We start from the raw sequence: 18,935 nt of genomic DNA on the forward strand, positions 1-18,935 counted from the left end.
GACTCCTACAAATATCTGGAGGTGACGGAACAAACAACAACTAAATGGAGACAAACATGCAGAGTCATCGCTAACAACTTTTTTTTCTGTTGTTGTTTTTACGTCTGCAAACAGCCGGAGGTCATGTTTTCACCCGTCTGTCTGTCTGTCTGTCCGCAGGACATCTCAGAAAGTTATGAATGGATTCTATGAAATATATTGTCATGTCATGGTGTCTTTGGGTCATTTAGAAACAAAATGAATTCTGTTCTTTTTCTAGAGATTTTTTTTTGTACTGCTATTTTACATTGAAGTCGACGCGAGTGGCTTGTGTTGTCCCCTAAAAAGGGGCGCGGCCTACGGCCTTCATATTTTGCAAATTACCTGGATGAGCTGGTCTGGTCTATGGCCAAATGGGGGCGTGGTAATGGGCGTGGCCAATCACAAAAAGGTGCCTGACTTCCAAATTTGATTTACGCAACAGCACAAAACTTTGTCAAAAGTTTGGCGGCGGTATGGACTCTACCTTAAAATTAAGGCTTTTTTTTTTATTTCTTTTTAATCATGCAGTATGCACATCAGTTATTGTTATATTGACCAGTTCAACTGGCAGCTCGTCTCTCTGTTGAGTCCCACTGGAGATCAATGCAATTTCAAGTCTGTTGTTTCAACACGTATCGTGTTCTATAGCTCCACCATTTCCAGATATATTTACTACTTTGAGGTTTCATGTTGAGTCCTGATCTCTCTCTCTCTCTCTCTCTCTCTCTCTCTCTCTCTCTGTGTCTCTCTCTCCCTCTGTGTCTCTCTCTCCCTCTCTCTGTGGTCTAGTGACTCTGGACTCTGGTGAAGTTGATGCAGCGACCCTGTGGGAAAACGACAACAAAAGACAGTTAGATTGATCTGTTTACAGTAAAACCTTTCTGAAAAATGCAGATTATTCCATAAACTGCCATTTCAATCTGACTCAATTGAGTAGAATGCGGTACAGGCAACAGCGGTTATCTGTTCAATTTGATTTGAATTGATCTCAGCATGTGAAGTACTAGCGATCTCGTAACATTTTCAACTTCTAATTGGCCAACATCATCATTCATAAACAGTCTCCAAACAATCATCATCCGCAAATGATGTAGCCATCTCTTTGGCCAAACTCACGAAATGCGCGCACAACTCAGTCCAAAAAAACAACAATTTAGGTGCAAGGCCATAGGAAACAAGGCCAAACTGATGAAAAAGAAAAGGGGCCAGCATTCTCAATGTCCTTGTACTTTTTCTTTTAAATCTGGTTCAGATCAACAACACATTTCAGTGAATAGCCTTAAACGCATCTGTTTTGACCCGATTCTGGCCTACCTTGATGAGGTTAGGGCGAGGGGTGAGTCGCCCGGCTGGATTCTCCTGGACCCCTTGCGTGGGATCCCACGTTGTAATATATATACCGGTGTGTGTGTGTGTGTGTGTGTGTGTGTGTGTGTGTGTAGTATATATATATATATATATATATATATATATATATATATATATATATATATATATATATATATATATATATATATATATATAAAGAAAAAAGAAAGAAATGGCATATATATATATATATGGCATTTCTTTCTTTTTTTTCTTTTTCCTGTGTCTGAGTTTATTCGATTTTGTTCTTTGCGTTGCAAAAAACCTGAAAAATTAAATATTGGGGAAAAACGCCAATTGTTTTGGCCAATAAGTGACAAGAAGATTCTCTCCAAGATGTCATCAAAATTAGCAATCACCTAAAACTACTGACCCGATTTTCATGAAACTTTGTGGAAGGGTGTAGCATTTTGCAGTGGATCCCGATCTGACTCATGCAGTCATAGCACAAACAAGCAGTAAGTAAGTAACTAGTCTCGACGCCAGACCGATGAGAGTTCTTACGCTGATACACTACGTTACTGCATGCTGCAGAGCTCTCTCTGGGTCTGATACACTACGTTACTGCATGCTGCAGATCTCTCTCTGGGTCTGGGACACTTTCCCTCAGAGGGCTGGTTATGGGAGGGAACCGTTCACTTGGCCAGTCATATGCCAGTGATGGCTTCAGTCCTCTCCAATCAGTAACGACTTTGCGTTCAGACAACACGGGAGGCACAGCCCATTTGCTCTCTCATCGGTGCTACGACCTGTCACTCATTCAATTTCAACCCGCCTTCAAAACCAGCAGTGGCTATTATGTAGTATGCGGAGCGCAGCGATTCAACGTAATATTTGAGTCTGGGGAGAGACTAGTAAGTAACAAATGGCTCATTTCCACCGCAGGTAGTAGCGCGATCCCGCTCCGCTCGACTCGATAAATTGTCTCATCCCACCGGTTTAAACTGTCCCAGCCCGGGTTGTATTGGAGTCGAGTCGTGCTACTTTTCGTACCTGCCTCGTCGGGGTTCTATTCTGTCAACCCGGGTTCATACGGTGACGTGAAAACATTGTAGACGACTGATTGGCCAGGCAGAATCGTGTTTACTCTATCTACTGACTGTCAATGCGCTGCATACCAGTTTAGTGGGCTTACATTCTCTTCTGTTATGTTATTTCCATCAGTCTTTGTGTTGCTGCCTTCGCCTTTGTGAAATAAAGTCGTGGCGGTGGTTTCAATTGTTTTCAGAGTGAAAAAAGTCCGCTGCTCAGCAAGCTCCTATAGTTAGTTGAGCTGCAGCGCTCCGCTAGGCCGCAGCGGGTGTTTGGTGAAGCCGCGGTCTTGCCTGAGAGGCCGCGGGGTACAGGGCAGGCTTCACTCTGTTGCGCCTCTTCCGTCCGCGCGCAGCACATGCCTGACTAACTACAAAGTGATATCCAATCCTGGCCGATTGTCACATTCGCCCATGTCCACTGTAGGTCATTTAGAGGCACCAGTATTTCATAAACAGTTTAAAAGTTCTGTGGATGGATTTAATTGTAACATTATGTCTACTTCGGCTATAAGCGAAGGACAGATATGCGGGGGCGGGGGTGGGTGGGGGCAGATGATCCGGGGTGGAAGCAAAACGTCCATCGAGCCGAAACGATTAGAGCCGAGTGGGGACGAGCTGTGCAGGGCTGTTAAAAGTGGTGGAATTGAGCCATAACAGTGTTGGGCAAGTTGCTTTCAAAATGTAATATACTACATATTACTAGTTACTTTCATTTGTGAAAGTAATAAGTTACTTTACAATATTACTGTCTGTGTAGAGTAACTTGTTACTTATTACACTACTTTTTCCATTAAGGTCCTTACACATCGGGAGCGTTTTTTCGTGCGATTAATTTGCACGTCAATAATATTTTCCGAACCTATATCAGTCAATGCAACCATGCATACCAGCGGCAAAGTTTCGCTGAGCGTTAATGCGGCGTTTATTTTTTCGAACCACGGTCGATTTTTCAGGAATTCGCTTCCGACGTGTACACATCTGTGGCTGTGATTGACAGGTGGGTCAAAACTCGCATCGCAATTTCGTGCCGTATATTCGCATCGCTCTTGATGTGTAAGGGCCTTTCCTTTCACCAAAATAACTGCAGTAGCAGAATGACATCGCTGCCCCAGAACCATCCCGAAAAATAATTTAAACCGTCTTGAAGTCAGTGTAAACTGTCCAAAATTCGAAATGTTATCATTTTCCTTTGTTATTGTCATCTATAGTGGTTAATTGCATAAAACACACAATTTGATTAGGTAATTTGGATATTTTTTAAAATATGTGCTTTGATTAAAAAAATATAATAATAATCAATTTGTAACTTGTGTTACTCGACAAAGTAACTGCTATAATATTACTGAAATCCTATTGGTAATAAGTTATATTACTGAGTTACTGCTAAAAATAATATACCGGTATTACATGTAATATATTACTTTTGTAATGAGTTACCCCCAACACTGGTAACTAATTACATAAGTAACAGTAAATAATACCGGGCCTTGGCAGAGGTCTGCGCTCTCAAAGTGCCCTTCTAGTTTCTGTTGTTTCTAATCACATCACTCCACAGTCAAGCAGTCTGGTCCATTTTGTAGATTTCCAATCAAATTAACTGGTGACTCTGTGCCAAAAAGACCTTAACCCTACTACTGCAGACAGTCCAGTTTTTTGTTGTAATCATCGATGGGGAAAGTACACACGTTCTTTACTTAAATAGAAGTACAGATACTTGTGTAAAACTAAAAGTAAAAATGTTTCTGTGCAAAGCGAACTGAAACTCACATCAAATTAATATAATTCGGATACTATTAAACTTTAAAGATCCCCTCCAAACATTTTTCAAGATTTATAAAGACTATACTTTGATTAATAATTTGTGTGATATGCTTTTTCCACAAAAAAGGTGCACATGATCAATGCATGAAAGCTGGGAGAGCATGAGACGAAGAGAGAGAGAGACAACGTTACGTTCTTCTTGTCGTGCAGTAAAACTAAAGTAAGTAGCCTGTTTTGAAAATGTAAGGAGTAGAAAGTACAAATATTTGTGTTAAAAGGAGGGAGTACAAGTAAAAAGTTGTCAGAAAATTAAATACTCAGTAAAGCACAGATACCTGAAAATGCTACTTAAGTACAGTAACAAAGTATTTGTACTTAGTTACTTCCCATCTCTGCTTGTAATCAGATTGATTTAAATCAATATTTGGTGTCAAATGATGATTGTCTTTGGTAATAAGCAGGATGATGTATAGTACAGCGACTTCCTGTCTGTGTCGAGAGCTTGATTGGTTATTCTGCAGTAATGGCTGTCTCCATGTCAGTGATCAGTCATGTGACTCAGAGTGTTTTAAGGCAGTGGTTCTCAAACACTTGATAAGGTTTTGTCACAGAGTCCCTCATCTGATCAGATTTTTGCTTTTAGATCTTTTATTACAGAAAGTGTATGAAACCCATGACCAAAATAGTCATAAATTCTGGCATTGTTGGAGAGTGAATAAAATCAATGTTTCCCCTTTTGCTGGGGACCCCCTGGAACCCCCTCAAGCACCTCACCTTGTCCTGCTGAGTGGGCCTCATGATTGCCACTCTGTGGTACTGCCGCCTCAGCACGGCCCGCAGCGCATCAAAACGCCCCTGAAGGTCAGATCGAGTCAAGTCACTTCTAACAAACAGGTTTGCGGCAACAAAGCAGCCAAAAATATAGCTAAAAATAGCTTAGGATCATAGTTTAAAGTGAACCTATATAGCTAAAAATAGCTTAGGATCATTGTTTAAAGTGAACCTGTATGGCTAAAAATAGCTTAGGATCATAGTTTAAAATGAACCTGTACAAGCCAATGTCTTAATAATGTATTTATAATGTAATTTATTTCGTTCACTTCCTCCTTATTCCTCTGGGGTCTGAAGAACTGTTTGATGTATTTCTATAAAAAATTGGGGGAGGAATTCTGCCAGCTAAAGAAGGGAGTATAGGCGGCTATCTTGCCTGCAGAGTTTTCAAATCAAGTAGAATACCGTTTTGCAAGAAATCTGGGGGGGTCAGTCCCCCTTTAAGAATGGAGCCCTTGCAAAGTGGAATTTATGTGTCTGGAAAAGCATCCAAGGAGGAGGAGGAGGAGGAGGAGGAGGAGAACCTGGACCCATCGTAGCTATAGGGAACAGATGCCAACACATTATGTGATTGTATGTATGCTCTGTTGTATATCTACTGGAGATGGTGAATAGGGAAGGGGAATGGTAGCAGCCAACGTGTCAATGTAAATGTGTTTTTGTAATTTTAGCTTTACGAAAAATGTTTTAATTAAAATAAAATAGCAAATAAAATAATACAAACTATTGTAATTCATTTGAATGATTAAAAACTAATTTAAAAGTAAAAGACCACTTGAATTCTGACTTTATTCCTCCAAATTCCTCCCATGTATTGCTCCTGACTGTATGGAAAAGGCTTTCCAAACAGCATTCTGAAACCAACCACATGACATCCCGCAGGATGCGCACGCTGCAGGACGTGCACGCTGCATGCACGTCATTAAAGGAAACATTACGGTGTGTGACCTCACCTTGATAGGAGTGTACCATGTGGACTGTGGTGTGGGGGTGCAGAGTGGAGCGGGACAGGGGGGCGGTCGGGGTATGATCGGCTCTTCCACCTCCTCTGGCATGGTGACCACCGCGTTTTTGGCTTTCGTCAGCCGCGCCCCCTCCTCCGTCGAGCCTTTCGCCCCCCAGCGCACCTACACAGGTAGAAAGGACAGGTAGGGCAGATAATTACAGAAGGCATGGGGCCCTATCTTCCCCCTGGCCTTAAAATAGCGTTTAAGGCCAGGCTCAGCGCAAATTGTGGGCGTGGTCAAGCACAGTCCATATTTTCCCCTCGGCGCTAAACCCATCTGTTAACCACTTAAGCACGCCTTTTAAGCGTAGAATTATTCACAGCGTACTCATTGGAGAACTGCAGTAAACAAATCACTACCGTCCTTGTACCCCATAGTTATACTATAACTACACTCCTTGTACCCTGTAGTTATACTATAACTACATGCTTATTTGCGGGCTGTATTCTAAAGCGTTACCTATTATGCTCCTCAAACAAATCTCACTGCAGTTTAAATACAGCATGTAAATACGCTACACTATAACAAGATCAAAGTGAAAAGAATGTTCTAAACGCATCGGCTAGAAAAATATAGCCTATCCCTGGATGTCATGATGAGATTAGATTGGTGAAAGTTTGGGCAGAATGATATCGTTTTCTCTACCTTTTCTTCTCCCCCACTGCACAGGTAGGATGATGCAACAGCCTCTGAATGACAGGGACTCAAAACTACGCTAGAACAACTTTTTTTCCATCGGTCTTTGTGCCTGCCTTGTGTCTACATAGGCTATAAATTAGTGGCCTTTTCCCCAAAATAGTGATGGTTCTGTCATTCTGTGGTGTAGCCTACATTTCAGATCTGATGCTTGCAGTGCGCTAGGGGCAGAAATTGACACACGAGAGAGAGGGAGAGAGGGAGTGAGTAAGAGGGAGTGAGAGAGAGAGAGGGGGGGGGAGAGAGTGAGTGCATCCCCGGGGCCGGCGCGCTGAATCTGCATCTCTCCCGTATCTCCGCTGCGTAATTACGCATGCAGTACCCACCAATTTAGTCCGTCATTTTCCCCTTGGCGCACATAAAGAAACATGCTTCCGTCACTGTCTGCTTGATGGCGAGAGAGACTTCAGCTGTATGCTACTCGTGACAAAACCAGACATCGAATTTTCAACAGTTAACTTTTGCAGTATAGGCCTAGGTTACTGGCTATATCCCCGGCACACTGAATAAGGCCTGGGTTTGAAAAGTGCTAAGCGCTAAATTAATGCCAGGGGGGAAGATAGCGTTAGGCCAGTATTTAAGGTCGAGACGCCCATTCTGGCCTATTCTGGCACTGCGCCATGCCTCTTCGGCGTAAAGCGCATTTCGGGGCCTAAAAACATGATGCTATCTTCCCGAGCCAGGCGCAAAGCGTGTTTTTTGCGTTTAACGCCAGTTTAGCGCCTAAGGCCAGGGGGAAGATAGGGCCCATGGTGTCCTAGTAGTGACACTGAACTGTAACCAGAAGTTCACAGGTTTGATTTCCACAGTAGGTGATGTGTGTCAAGCGTTTGAGAGCCTTTTTATGGCATTTGTCACACACCCCTGCAGTTCAACTGTAAAACAGCTATGCACACATGGCCATTGATGATACCTGAACATCTTCACACATTTCCATGATGATTGGATAATCAGTCGTAAATGTACGACAATTTAGCTGACAGGCCACGCCCTCTCACAAATGTCAAAATGTATATCTTCAAAACGACACCCTTTTAACAAATTGTAATGAGATAGGTCTGTTGATGCTACATCAAACTTTGGTGGTGATTGGTCCAACGGTGTAGGAGGAGATGTTAAAAATGTGTTTTTCAAAACTTTTAAAAGATCTCAAAAACTTTACGGGTCAACCTTGAGGCAAATTTGTAGTCAGCTGCAAGCAGGCGCCGTGGTAAAAACTAAACAATGATACTTATTTCAAGCATGCAACCTAGGTCCAATCCTCCCACATTTCAGATGGTTAAAGGAACACTCCGCCGGTTTTCAACCAGCTTTGTATCATTAGAACATCAGTAGTATATCAGAAAACTGTAAACTGTTTTGAAGTAATTCATTTAGTTTGACAGTTATTGAGAGTTGATTTGAGTTAGCTGTGGACCAGTAATGTCATTCATGCACAAATGACATCACTGGTCCACAACTTTACTCAAATCAACTCTCAATAACTGTCAAACTAAATTAATTACTTCAAAATAGTTTACAGTTTTCTGATATACTACTGATGTTCTAATGATACAAAGCTGGTTGAAAATCGGCGGAGTGTTCCTTTAACATCAAGCGATGATTTTTTTCTTTCCTTTTTTTATTAAATGAGTGGATGAATGAATTAATGAATACATAAATGAATGAATAAAGACACAAATAAATGAATGAATGATATGATCCAAACTAATCCATGTGACTGTCACTCATCGCTAACTCCACTTCTGCTGTGTCTCAGCATTCAGTATACTGTATGTATACTGTATTTATATTGTATTTATATTGTCTTTATATCGTCTTTATATTGTATCTTTCTTCACCTCCACGCGTCTGATTCCTCCAGGTCCTCTGCCTCCGTAGTAAGAAGCGTCGACTGTCGGCCATCTGTGTTTGGGTGAAGTCTCTTCCTCCGGCTCCTTCAACACAACAAACAGAAACTATAGGGGTCCACTGATATGGGTTTCTGCAAGGCCAATACTGATTACATAATTGCCCTGTGATTCTTTGCACACCCTGACGAAGGTCTGTTTGACCGAAACATGTTGGTGTCACGGTGCAAATAGCATGATGCACGGTGCAAATAGCATGGTGCACGGTGCAAATAGAATGATGCACGGTGCAAATAGCATGATGCACGGTGCAAATAGCATGATGCACGGTGCAAATAGCATGATGCACGGTGCAAATAGCATGATGCACGGTATAAATAGTATGATGCACGGTGCAAATAGCATGATGCACGGTATAAATAGTATGATGCACGGTGCAAATAGCATGATGCACGGTGCAAATAGCATGATGCACGGTGCAAATAGCATGATGCACGGTGCAAATAGCATGATGCACGGTGCAAATAGCATGATGCACGGTGCAAATAGCATGATGCACGGTGCAAATAGCATGATGCACGGTATAAATAGTATGATGCACGGTGCAAATAGCATGATGCGCGGTATAAATAGCATGATGCACGGTGCAAATAGCATGGTGCACGGTGCAAATAGCATGATGCACGGTGCAAATAGCATGATGCACGGTGCAAATAGCATGATGCACGGTATAAATAGCATGATGCACGGTATAAATAGCATGATGCACGGTGCAGCTGATGGAAGAAGGTGTAGGAAGGAAGGCTGAGGGGATAATGAGTGACGGACATAAAGAGCTGGACGGGGGAAAGCGCAGGTGGAGTGTGTGAGACTGGCGGCAGATCGGGATGTTTGAAGACGGGTGGTGCCCCCGGGCTACGGGAGTGACCTGACCTGAATACTGATTACAATTTTTGTAGCTGCCAAATTCTCTAGTGGTATTCTATGTCTTTAAATGTCACAATTGTCATGCCAATTTTTTATATTAAGTATATAAAAAAGTATTCCGTGTTTTCTCCAGATATATTGAATTACCGCAATAACTGATAAGTTCTCATTCTTCTCACCCTACTTCCAACAAGTGCTACTGTCGTGCATAACAGAACATCAACTGATTACATCTACAGTATCACTGAATTTATATAGGATGTGAGTGAAAGATAATCACATTTTCGGTTAACGCCCTCAGACTGAGGAAATTAGATTTAGGGGACAAATTCAGTATCAACTTCTAAATAGAAAACTGTGTTTTAGATAAGTGCTATATAAATAAATATGTATTATTTATTAGCATATTATATCTTGTCAGTGGTGCTCAACCCTACAGACATGTACAGTATCATGTTGATAAGGTCAGTTGGTGGTCTTGAGCAGCAGGGACAACAGAAGTGGACTGGTTTTTTTCTTTTCGGACTGGCTTTGTGTTTGGACCTGATACTGACATTTAGTTTTGTGAGAAACATTTTGAAATGAGTTTACTTCACATTTACTTCACATTTTATGTGAAGCACTTTTTTTTTTTTTTTTTCGGACTGGCTTTGTGTTTGGACCTGATACTGACATTTAGTTTTGTGAGAAACATTTTGAAATGAGTTTACTTCACATTTACTTCACATTTTATGTGAAGCACTTTGAATTGCCTCTGTGTATGAAATGTGCTATACAAATAAACTTGACTTGACTTGACTTGACTTACAATGGCAGGAAGAGGTGGAGGAGGGCGAGAGGGGGGAGGGTCTCTGATCACCTGCAGGACAAGGCACAATATCAAGCAGTAATACTACAACTATTACTATAAGATACACATCTCATATTTTCTCCCCCTATAGACCCTTTTACTGTTTGTTTTACAGTGATGACGGATTTGGTGGGCGGAGCCGAACTCGTTGCAGAAAGTTACAACTAGCGGTTCAGCTGTCATAGAAATATGGAAGATCCCGATGCCTCCTCCACGTATTTTAAAGCTTTGCCAGCAACAGACAGGTTACCGTACACCAGGGGTCAGCAACCTTTTTGGTATGAGGTGCCACTTTCACATTTTCTTGTCCATCAGTGTGCCACACCAAGATTAATGACTCGCACATCAACATTTAAATTGCCGACAGATTTGCAATTTTATTCCATCCAAAAGTCAGATCTGATAATAATTTTTATAGATATTTTTTAGATTATTACTTAAGTTAATTATCTAAAAAATATCTATAAAAGAATTGTATGCACAGTTGCCATTGCAAAGTGTTCCAAATACCAGCAAAGGTCAAAACTGTACTGAATTATTGGTCTTCAACAATAACCTAAAACAAAAATAAAATATATGCACAGCTCCCATACAGTTTTTCAATGAAATTCACCCACCCAGGCACGCATACACACACGCACGCACGCACGCACGCACACACACACACACACACACACACACACACACACACACACACACACACACACACACACACACACACACACACACACACACACACACACACACACACACACTGGATCTTTTAGGTGGAGGACCTGCCATTGTTTGTCTTTAGCGCATAGCACTATCTGACTTCTGCTGCTGGTCAGCTGTGTATCTGGAATGTATGGAACGCAAGGATCCAAACATCGCCAAAGTTGCAGTGCCGGACATCGTCATATTCCTAGTGGGAATGTCCAGCGTCTCGTAACGCATACGGCACAAGACGTCTTTTACAGGGTCTATTGTACTTGGCCAATTCCCGCTGCTGACCCAGTCGTTGTTCCACCCCCTCTGCCGATCTGGGGAGAGTTGGAGACTAGCACCGAGTGGGAGGATCACGCTATTTCCCCCCCAGATCCCCTTCCCCCCAGACCAGAGGAGGCGCTAGTGCAGCGACCAGGACTCATAGCCCACCGGCTTCCCACCCGCACACATGGCCAATTGTCTCTGTAGGAACGTTGGACCAAGCCTCCAGGATTTTAAGCCGGGTCACTACCCAGACGCCCCCTACTACTACTTTAATGATCTCAAATGCAAAATAGGCCAGAATCTGGAGATACTTTGCAAGAATCTGGATCATATCTGGAGCTAGGGAGATGTTTTGTATATCATTTATGCCAGGTCAAATATGCCTTATATAGTATACTGTGCCCAGATATACCTAATGTTATATATACATATAACATGTAACATGTAACATACATATAACATATACAGTATAACACAACATAACATATATATATATATATATATATATATATATATATATATATATATATATATATATATATATATATATATATATATATATATGTGTGTGTTACATATACACATTAAATAAAATATCTGAATATGCCCTCATACCATATATTGAAACATTCTGGACCCAGTATTTAGCTAGAATATGACCAAACCTGTGGCATACTGTATCATCACCCTGTCATTTAACATATATGAGGCGAGATGTTTTGGTAGTATCATGCAGAGATGGGGACTTGAGACTTGGTGACTTGGACTCGAGTCGACTTGAGTCCCTGTTTTGATGACTTGACAAAAAAGAAATGACTTGAGACTTGACTTGGAAGTTAAAGACTCAAGACTTGACTTGACTTGAGGGATGATGACTTGGATGACTTGTTTGTGTTCATCAGTTTAAATATAAAATATAAAATATTAACATGTTCAACGTTGTCAAGTGTCTGTGTAAAATTATCCGGTAGCGAGTACAAGCTGGAAATAGCGTTGTTATGATTGGATGAGTGGCTGTCAGTCATGCTCCTCTCACTGGATTTGGACTGGTTTTGGTTTTTCAATGAGAAGGCGCTTACGTTAGTTGTTAGTCATCGTTACTTGAGCAGAAATCAAGAAATAAATAAGGTTTTATAGTTAATCCAAAAAGCTGAACCAACCCCTTCACACACAAAAAAGAAAGCTTTACTATAAATGCTTAGTCTATTAAGCCTTTATAGTAAGCCCTGGGGTGGCTGTAGCTCAGGAGGTAGAACAGGTCGTCCCCTAATCGCTTTGGATAAAAGAGTTCTGTGGTTCGATTCCCGCCTCCTCCAGTCTGCATGTCGAAGTGTCTTTGGGCAAGACACTGAACCCCAAATTGCTCCCGTTGGTGTGCCAGCACCCTGCGTGGTAACCTGCCGCCATCGGTGTGTGAATGGGTGAATGTACCTACTGACTGTAAAGCGCTTTGGATAAAAGCGCTATATAAATGCAGGCCATTTACCATTTACCATTTACCATTTATATTACTGGACAAATTAAAAAGCCGAATCAAAAAGTAGAGAAATACGAGCACACTCGGAGAGTGAAACAAAGAGGTCCGGTGCACGGCACGAGTACAGAATCAAAAGGAAGAAAAAGCCAGCACTCAAAAAGTCCTTTTCAATATTTAATTTACCTCAGTCAGGAGTAGTACAGCACATACATGTTTCGGCCCTAGGCCTTCCTCAGTGTGGGCCTCTCCAAATTAAATATTGAAAAGGACTTTTTGAGTGCTGGCTTTTTCTTCCTTCAAATTAAAAAGCCAACATGTTTCCGCCACGCACGGCCTTCATCAGGGCAGTCATTACATTAAGGTTTTATAGTTATTCGACTTTTGTTTAATTACATTTATTTTGCTGAATATCGATAATTATAATACCAATTCACTTCTTTGTTATAATTTTGGAACAGGTTAGATTGGCCAATAATATCACTATTAGACAAGTACTAATACCTTGTCTTTTTTCTTTATAAAGGAAGGCACGACTGCAGTATCTTGGGTGGACCCATGTCTGGTATCATGTGAAATGTGTGTGGCATTCTACATACTGTCATGTATCGGGAATTATCTTAACTCCATATTCTGATAGTATCAAAGTGGTCACATTCTGCAGATAAGATATACACCAGATATTGCATTTTACAAAGCCGTGATCGGAGGGTATACAACACGGATTTCATCATGTATGGCTCATAGTTTGAAATATGCAGGCAAAACCATTTCCCCATTCTGGGGTATTTTGCACAGTCAGTAATGGTGATCTTACAGTAATATAAAGACAATGTGCAGCACTAACGGAAATATCTAAACTGTTTGGTGAAATGAACGTCCACTTTGATTACGATTAGCAGATTTGGGTCTCGTGCATCCACGAGGACACACACTCGGACGCACGCACGCACACACACACACGCACACGCACACGCACACGCACGCACACACACACACACACACACACGCACACACACACACACACACACTCACTCACTCACCACAGTGCAGCAGAGAGGCCAGAACCACCACAGCAGAGCCACAGCCAGGAACAGCAACAGAGCCAACAGCAGCCACAGCACCCAGGTCCCATCTGACTGGAGCAGACACATGTGGTGGTGTAGCAGTGTGTTTGACCTACTCACACATGTGGTGGTGTAGCAGTGTGTTTGGTGTGTCTGTGTGGGTGGTAGGCCTACTCACACATGTGGTGGTGTAGCAGTGTGCCTGGCGTGTCTGTGTGGGTGGTAGGCCTACTCACACATGTGGTGGTGTAGCAGTGTGTTTGGTGTGTCTGTGTGGGTGGTAGGCCTACTCACACATGTGGTGGTGTAGCAGTGTGTTTGGTGTGTCTGTGTGGTGGTAGGCCTACTCACACATGTGGTGGTGTAGCAGTGTGTTTGGTGTGTATGTATGGGTGGTAGGCCTACTCACTCATGTGGTGGTGTAGCAGTGTGCCTGGCAGGTCTGTGTGGGTGGTAGGCCTACTCACACATGTGGTGGTGTAGCAGTGTGTTTGGTGTGTCTGTGTGGTGGTAGGCCTACTCACACATGTGGTGGTGTAGCAGTGTGTTTGGTGTGTCTGTGTGGGTGGTAGGCCTACTCACACATGTGGTGGTGTAGCAGTGTGTTTGGTGTGTCCGTGTGGGTGGTAGGCCTACTCACACATGTGGTGGTGTAGCAGTGTGTTTGGTGTGTCTGTGTGGGTGGTAGGCCTACTCACACATGTGGTGGTGTAGCAGTGTGTTTGGTGTGTCTGTGTGGGTGGTAGGCCTACTCACACATGTGGTGGTGTAGCAGTCTGTTTGGCGTGCTGTGTGGGTGGTAGGCCTACTCACACATGTGGTGGTGTAGCAGTGTGTTTGGTGTGTCTGTGTGGGTGGTAGGCCTACTCACACATGTGGTGGTGTAGCAGTGTGCCTGGCAGGTCTGTGTGGGTGGTAGGCCTACTCACACATGTGGTGGTGTAGCAGTGTGTTTGGTGTGTCTGTGTGGTGGTAGGCCTACTCACACATGTGGTGGTGTAGCAGTGTGTTTGGTGTGTCTGTGTGGGTGGTAGGCCTACTCACACATGTGGTGGTATAGCAGTCTGTTTGGCGTGTCCGTGTGGGTGGTAGGCCTACTCACACATGTGGTGGTGTAGCAGTGTGTTTGGTGTGTCTGTGTGGGTGGTAGGCCTACTCACACATGTGGTGGTATAGCAGTCTGTTTGGTGTGTCCGTGTGGGTGGTAGGCCTACTCACACATGTGGTGGTATAGCAGTGTGTTTTGTGTGTCCGTGTGGGTGGTAGGCCTACTCACACATGTGGTGGTGTAGCAGTCTGTTTGGAGTGTCTGTGTGGGTGGTAGACCTACTCACACATGTGGTGGTGTAGCAGTGTGTCTGGCGTGTCCGTGTGGGTGGTAGGCCTACTCACACATGTGGTGGTGTAGCAGTCTGTTTGGCGTGTCGTGTGGGTGGTAGGCCTACTCACACATGTGGTGGTGTAGCAGTGTGTTTGGTGTGTCTGTGTGGGTGGTAGGCCTACTCACACATGTGGTGGTGTAGCAGTGTGTTTGGTGTGTCTGTGTGGGTGGTAGGCCTACTCACACATGTGGTGGTGTAGCAGTCTGTTTGGCGTGTCCGTGTGGGTGGTAGACCTACTCACACATGTGGTGGTGTAGCAGTCTGTTTGGCGTGTCCGTGTGGGTGGTAGGCCTACTCACACATGTGGTGGTGTAGCAGTGTGTTTGGTGTGTCTGTGTGGGTGGTAGGCCTACTCACACATGTGGTGGTGTAGCAGTGTGTTTGGTGTGTATGTGTGGGTGGTAGGCCTACTCACACATGTGGTGGTGTAGCAGTCTGTTTGGCGTGTCCGTGTGGGTGGTAGGCCTACTCACACATGTGGTGGTGTAGCAGTGTGTTTGGTGTGTCTGTGTGGGTGGTAGGCCTACTCACACATGTGGTGGTGTAGCAGTGTGTTTGGTGTGTCTGTGTGGGTGGTAGGCCTACTCACACATGTGGTGGTGTAGCAGTGTGTTTGGTGTGTCTGTGTGGGTGGTAGACCTACTCACACATGTGGTGGTGTAGCAGTGTGTTTGGTGTGTCTGTGTGGGTGGTAGGCCTACTCACACATGTGGTGGTGTAGCAGTGTGTCTGGCGTGTCTGTGTGGGTGGTAGGCCTACTCACACATGTGGTGGTGTAGCAGTCTGTTTGGCGTGTCCGTGTGGGTGGTAGGCCTACTCACACATGTGGTGGTGTAGCAGTGTGTTTGGTGTGTCTGTGTGGGTGGTAGGCCTACTCACACATGTGGTGGTGTAGCAGTGTGTCTGGCGTGTCTGTGTGGGTGGTAGGCCTACTCACACATGTGGTGGTGTAGCAGTCTGTTTGGCGTGTCCGTGTGGGTGGTAGGCCTACTCACACATGTGGTGGTGTAGCAGTCTGTTTGGCGTGTCTGTGTGGTGGTAGGCCTACTCACACATGTGGTGGTGTAGCAGTGTGTTTGGTGTGTCTGTGTGGGTGGTAGGCCTACTCACACATGTGGTGGTGTAGCAGTGTGTCTGGCGTGTCTGTGTGGGTGGTAGGCCTACTCACACATGTGGTGGTGTAGCAGTGTGTTTGGTGTGTCTGTGTGGGTGGTAGGCCTACTCACACATGTGGTGGTGTAGCAGTGTGCCTGGCGTGTCTGTGTGGGTGGTAGGCCTACTCACACATGTGGTGGTGTAGCAGTCTGTTTGGCGTGTCTGTGTGGTGGTAGGCCTACTCACACATGTGGTGGTGTAGCAGTGTGTTTGGTGTGTCTGTGTGGGTGGTAGATCTACTCACACATGTGGTGGTGTAGCAGTGTGTTTGGTGTGTCTGTGTGGGTGGTAGGCCTACTCACACATGTGGTGGTGTAGCAGTGTGTTTGGCGTGTCCGTGTGGGTGGTAGGCCTACTCACACATGTGGTGGTGTAGCAGTGTGTTTGGTGTGTCTGTGTGGTGGTAGGCCTACTCACACATGTGGTGGCATAGATGGTGATGGGACTGGAGATGTAGGACTGTCCGTTGTTCAGGCTGATCAGCACATTGATTGATCTGCAATTATCAGAAGGTAAAACTGAAAACACATCGACACCAAAACCTCCACATATCTAAGTTAAGTTCTCCTTTATCCTTTATCCTTTATTTATCCCCATGGGGAAATTCATCCTCTGCATTTGACCCATCCTCTACTAGGAACCTTCCTAGAACTAGGAGCAGTGGGCAGCCACTGTGCAGCGCCCGGGGACCAACTCCAGTTCTTTTGCCAGTGCCTTGGTCAGGGGCACTGATAGGAGTATTAACTCTAACATACAGGTACATGTCTTTGGGTGGTGGGAGGAAACCGGAGCACCCGGAGAAAACCCACACAAACACGGGGAGAACCATCAAACTCCACACAAAAAGGACCTGGGACGGATCGGGGTTCGAACCCGGGACCTTTTTGCTGTAAGGCAACAGTACTAACCACTGAGCCACCGTGCCGCCAATCTAGTGTAGCTGCAGGAGCAGCAGGTGTGACATCATCATATATTTACAGTAAATCAATTATTTTTTTAATAAGCTTTGAATATCATTCATTTCAACCAAGTCAACTTTACTCAAGTCCCAAGTCTCAAGTCCTGAGGCACTCAAGTCTAAATGTAGAACCGCAAGTCAAATCAGAACAAAAGTCCAGACTGTCCACTATCAATTTAATATCTTAAGAAAACTAAATATCCAAATATCATGAGTTTGATTTCTAGAATCAGTTTCTTCAATCAATTAAATCATTCCATACAAATTCAGAAAACAGGATTTAAATTCAAGTCGTTTGCTGCACGTTTGTGGGGAAAATGCTTTGAAATCTTCCATTACTGTAGATTCCAATATTTTCATATTTTCATGACTGCAGGAACCTAGAAGAACGAAGAAAAACAGAGAAGAAAAACACACCAAAATACTTATGGACCCAGAAATTAAACGTAACTGTTTGATCTTTGATCTTAATAGAGAGTGGGCTGGAATACATCACAGGAGCTGAACATCATCCCACCAGTGAAATTCCTTTCATGTAGAACAGTGGTCCCCAACCACCGGGCCGCGGACCGGTACCGGGCTGCAACGCATTTGGTACCGGGCCGCGAGCCCGGTCCAAAAAAAAAAAAAAAAAAAATTTTTTACAAACATTTTTTTACAAACTACAAACATAAATAAACGTCAACTTGAAACTATGTTTCAACTACCACACAGCCTATAATATTATAGCCTATGTTTATTTAAATATATATATATTTTTTTGTATTCTAAAGCCACCTATTTCTGAAGAAAATGGTGAAAACGACATACCCAAACTAAAATGCTTACTGTGGCTGAACCGCTAGGGTTACAGACAACTGCCTGACCTTTTCTGAAAGGTAAGACTTTGAAGTTTCTGTTCCAAGTGTCAGAATGACTCTATGTGTTACTGACCCTGAGCAACACCAGCTCAAACACAGTGGTTGATTCTTGCCTAGAATAAAAAACACTTTTAGAGTGTAAACAGTTACCTGTGGTTGTTGTATTTATGGCTAGAAACCCAATGGAGACATAGCCACCGGCCTTACCACATCCCAACTCAAAGAAGATGAAAAAATAGCAAAACATGAGTATTTGGCAGTGGTTTTAGTAGGGAGATACCTAGGCGGATTTCCAAAAAGCCATTTGAAAAAGCCAAATAATCTGAAATGTTGTCTTTGTCTTTGTACAAAGACAGCTATAACTTCCGCTGTGTTGATCTGATCTGAAAAAGGAAGACATGGTTCGATGCGCAAGATTCAGACGATTAATTTGGTATGTAGCATGAACAGCATTGTTCAGAATTAACTACCTCATCACGTTAATGACAGATGAACAGCAAAAAATCTGAAACGTCACGCCCGTGCCATGCAAGAGGTTAAAATTGACAACCGGTCCACGACTTTTTTCCCCATCTATCTACCGGTCCGCAGCACAAAAAAAGTTGGGAACCCCTGAGAAGACTCATATCTAATTTATTTATGGTAAACAGAAGTCCATTGCTGGCTTGATAGTGAGACATTCCCAGATCCTGTGCAGACCCATTATGCTCCCTCTAGAGCAG

The 18,935-nt window shown here is 43.5% G+C and overlaps 1 protein-coding gene across 1 annotated transcript in view; it reads right to left on the reverse strand.

The window, feature by feature from the left end:
- Positions 1-727: 727 nt before the first annotated feature.
- Positions 728-18,935, reverse strand: part of LOC310777714 (anthrax toxin receptor 1-like) — a gene marked incomplete at its 5' end in the record, with an annotated part of 43,537 nt that continues 25,329 nt past the window's right edge. Inside the window, 7 exons of the mRNA XM_083638088.1 lie at positions 728-845; positions 4,959-5,039; positions 5,969-6,142; positions 8,560-8,655; positions 10,304-10,354; positions 13,835-13,930; positions 16,813-16,891. Coding sequence (XP_083494214.1) covers positions 807-845; positions 4,959-5,039; positions 5,969-6,142; positions 8,560-8,655; positions 10,304-10,354; positions 13,835-13,930; positions 16,813-16,891 — 616 coding nt within the window. The 3' untranslated portion in view covers positions 728-806. The remainder of the gene's footprint in view (positions 846-4,958; positions 5,040-5,968; positions 6,143-8,559; positions 8,656-10,303; positions 10,355-13,834; positions 13,931-16,812; positions 16,892-18,935) is intronic.

Source organism: Poromitra crassiceps (assembly GCF_964638095.1).
Source record: "Poromitra crassiceps genome assembly, chromosome: 6".
NCBI lineage: Eukaryota > Metazoa > Chordata > Actinopteri > Beryciformes > Melamphaidae > Poromitra > Poromitra crassiceps.